At 53.5% G+C, this 4,094-nt stretch overlaps 1 protein-coding gene across 1 annotated transcript; it reads right to left on the bottom strand.

Annotated features, from left to right (window-relative positions):
• Window positions 1–207: 207 nt before the first annotated feature.
• Window positions 208–3,010, bottom strand: LOC136507314 (indole-3-pyruvate monooxygenase YUCCA8-like). Its single transcript, XM_066502081.1, has 4 exons — window positions 2,312–3,010; window positions 1,608–1,856; window positions 667–789; window positions 208–533 (listed from the first exon to the last, which is right to left on the bottom strand). Exons 1-4 carry the CDS (start codon window positions 3,008–3,010, stop codon window positions 306–308), a joined length of 1,299 nt encoding a protein of 432 aa, XP_066358178.1. The 3' UTR covers window positions 208–305.
• Between the last annotated feature and the right edge of the window lie 1,084 nt (window positions 3,011–4,094).

The raw sequence follows: 4,094 nt of genomic DNA, 5'->3' as shown, positions 1-4,094 counted from the left end.
CGCAGGTGTAGCTGCTGCTGCTTCAGCACGCACATGCACGGCAGCGCACAGCGCCGGCCATGCATTAGGTAGGGGCACCTGCTGCTAGCTGAGCTGCTGCGTGCTGCTCCTCGCTTGCTCAGGCCCAGTCGTCGTCACCAGCAGTCTCCGACCGATCCCTCACTCTTAGCTTGCTACATACCACAGAGTACTACATAGCAGCCGGCCGCTAGCTAGGTCATGATCGTCGTCGTCACAGGACCAGCGCGCAGCGAGGAGGGCAGGCGCAGCAACACCACCATGCATGCACGCCCTGTGGACGACGACTACACCGAGGAGGAGGAGATCTTGGCTCCACCCGCTGCCGCTGCCGCCACCTCCGCCTGCCACCTCCCGGCGATGTCGGCGGCGGCCCTCAGCGCGTCCGCGCCAGCGCCGAGCAGGCCCCGGCCGGAGAATCCCACGCGGTACAGACCGTTGGGACCCCTCCACCAGTCGTCGCTCGCCTGCTCAGCCTTTGCCTTGCCGTCCTCCGTGAACAGCTCGCCGTCGTCCTGCATGTGCCCACCACGTACCGATCAGATAGAGGAGTTGATGGCCGGGTGTCGTGCGCGTTTGCGTTCATTAAGTTGCATCGGTTAGCTAGCTAGGTGCGGCGGAAGCGGCGGCCGGCGACGACGTACGTACCTTGAGCCAGAAAGGGACGTTGCTTCTGTAGCCGGTGGCGAAGATGACGGCGTCGAAGGCCATCTCGTTGCCGTCGACGAACCTCACCCCGTTTCCTGTGAATGACTCCACTTCTGGCACGATCTGCATCGTCACAAGGGCACAGTATGTTATGCATGGACAAATATATATAAATGCTCTGTTCGCTTGAACTGCGGTACTTTTCAACGAACGAACTGTGTTTTTTCTCACAACAAATCAGCATAAGCCAAATAGTTTGAACCAAGGTCAAATAAAATGTACACACACCACTAGACGACACAGCAAATCGTAAGGTTACTATAGCTACTTGCTGCTCATAAGTGATGGATCGACGGATGGACGGGGCCATTACATGCATAATGCACAAAATTTCTAGCTAGCTAGCCAACGTGTGTGTAGAGATGAGTACGCAAATAAAGGCATCGGAGAATGGTCCATGGAGATGCTATTTTTGTCCAGTTCAGCTAGCGGTTATTTTGTTGTCATGCATGCACGATGCTATACGCCTCAGGATTTGTGAACAAGATGACAGCTACCCCGCCCGAAGTACAGACGCCTGCATGCACCAGGCAGCCGGCAGGCCAGCTGGAGCCTGGAGCAAGAGGCCGGGGACGGGGAGGGTAAAAAATAAAGCCATGGAGCCCGGCAAAGAGGCATGCATGCATGCAGTTAGATGAAACTATAAAAAAGTAGAGAAAAAAAGTATTCACACTCATCAGCTCACGCACGCACCAACAGCAAGGGATAGGGACAGGGGAAAGAATGTTGTGGAAACCTCAAAAGTGAAAGCTAGCGTTGGCACCGCATGACATGCGAAAGGAAGGAAGTGAAAGCTAGAGACAGACGACACTCGTTGCTCCATGCACGAACGAACGACACTCTTTACTCTTTGAGTGCCGACTTTTGACAGCTGCCCTCACCTTGATGTTTCCAGATTTGATGAACGACCATGCTCCCACGTCCAGAACAGGGCTCTTGCCGGTGATGTTCTTGATCTCCAGCGGGCCCAGCTTGGGCCTCCTCAGCCCGTGCTTCTCGGTGTCTCCCAGGACCATCCTGGCGACGAGCAGCAGCAGCCTGTCCACCAGCTTGATCGGCAGCCATCGAAGCAGTTTCATGGCGATGCCGAACGTCGACGCCCCAAACATCTCTCTCGGTAGAAGGTGCACCTGTTTGTTCATAAGCACAATACATTACTATAGTCCGACATGTATAGATTATATATATGTTGTTAGCATGACGAATAATGATAACCTCTGATATGGATAAAAGGATCCATGCATCTAACCAGTACTAATAAAAGCCATACATATATAGAAACTTCTGTTCTTCATGGAATTAAAGACTAGCAATGCAACATAGTAGTATGCTACCGAAGTCCCAGTTCCTACAGCTAGAGAACTTAACATTTGCTACATTTGTTTTTTTTAAAGAGAGAAAGATATCATCATGTGATCAAGTAAGCTAAGCGGCAACTATATATGTAGTAGATAAAACTTAAGTGTGTCCAATAGGAGTCTGTAGCAAGCTGATAAGCAGCTAGTAGTAGTAGCTAGAGGATTGCTTATATTGTAGGAGTATGTAGGTAGGAAGAAGATGGACGAAGGGCTAGCTGGTAGCTTACCCCGCTCCTGACGGACATGAAGGGCATGGCACCGTGCTCACACAAGTCCAAGCACATCTCCATGCCGGAGTTGCCGCAGCCCACGACCAGCACCCTCATGCCCTTGAACCTCTCCCCTCTCCTGTATTCGCTGGAGTGCAGCACCTCCCCGGCGAACCTCTCCCTCCCCTTCACCGTCGGCACCACCACCTCCGCGTTCTCCCCGCTGGCCACCACCAGCCACGGCGACACGTACTCGGTCTCCATCGTCGCCACGCCGCCGTCCGCGGCCGACACCGCGGTGACCCGCCAGAGCGAGGCGTCCGCGTCGTACCGCGCGCGGGTCACCGTGCGCCCGAACAGCGGGGACACGTCGAAGCGCGCGGCGTAGGAGCGGAGGTAGCGGAGGAAGTCGTGCTTCGTCGGGTACGTGGGGAAGTCGGCCGGGAAGCGGGCGTGCGGGAGCTCGCAGAACACCTTGGGGAGGTGCAGCCGGAGCCGGTCGTACGTGCGGTTCGTCCACAGGTCGGCGATGCCGTCGGAGCGCTCCAGCACCGTGAAGGGCACCGCGTGCTGGCTCAGCGTCGCCGCCACGGCCAACCCTGACGGTCCCGCGCCCACGATGATGGGGCCACGCACCAAGCACGCGGCGGCGGCCGAGCCCTCCCGCCGCCTAGAGCTGCCGCCACCAGCGTCCTCACCAGCAACTTGCCCCTGCATGGCGGTCGGCCGGTGCAAGTTTGCAACACAAGCCAATGCAAGAACCCACCAATGAGCTAGAGCTAGCTTTAGCTACAGTTTATATGTAGCTAGCTAGGCAAGCAACAATGCAAGTCGTCTCTCAGCTGAGCTCAGCTCTTGCAAGACGTATGTAGTGCTGAGCACTGCAACGGAAGCTGATGTCTGATGCGATGGACGACGCAACACTAGCTAGCAGCTGACTCCTCCTAGTCACAGGAATGGATGCTGGACACCATGCATCCGTAGCATCACACAGACAAACACTCCCTGTCTCGCTCGCTCTGATGTCTGATGGATGGGAGGAGAGGATAGCTAGCTAGGAGGTAGCTGAAGGTGTAGGCAACGTCTTTTTACCACTCCTCTTGCATGCACTACAGTGACAGTGTAAGCACGGAGGGGAGTTGAAAAAAATGAAAAGGTCTAGTGAGCTCCTCAGGCTACTACCTGACGAGGGTCCCTCTCCCCTATATATAAGGGGAGGTGGAATGTAAAAGGACGGCTTACATTGTACATGGCCCATTTTTATCACCACTGTTGGAATGATTGCCACCGATCTTTTCAGGACGAAAAAAAAAGCAATAGTTTTTCTCCTCTTATTTTAGTACATCATTGGATATTCTAACTAGAAGATGTGTGCTCCTCTGCAGGAACCCCTAGAACTCAGAGATCATCATCAAATCTGATATGAGATCCTGTCATGCAATGCATTGCATTTCGACAGGCTAATCGTGTACGCGCCATTGCCAGCATATGCATGAACATTGTTTCCCGTGTTGCTTCCGCGGATCTTAAGATGAATCCTTCAAAGTGGTCCTTGGTTTCTGTTCATCCAACTAATCACTAATCTCCTTTGTTCTCTGAATGATAAACATGGGTATTGCTGCCATATATATATGGCCATATATGGCGCAGAAAATATACAAATGCGCTTTCTTCTGAATAGCATTAGCATGGTGGAGCACAACTCCAGGAAATTGCTGGCAAGTAGAAAGTCCTGAACTGGGACATTCTGGTGTGCTTTGACAGACAGCCTAGGTGGCTAGGTCAACCCTTTTACTTAAAA

Source organism: Miscanthus floridulus, chromosome 1, assembly GCF_019320115.1.
Source record: "Miscanthus floridulus cultivar M001 chromosome 1, ASM1932011v1, whole genome shotgun sequence".
NCBI lineage: Eukaryota > Viridiplantae > Streptophyta > Magnoliopsida > Poales > Poaceae > Miscanthus > Miscanthus floridulus.
This window is presented reverse-complemented; position numbering and strand designations above follow the sequence as displayed.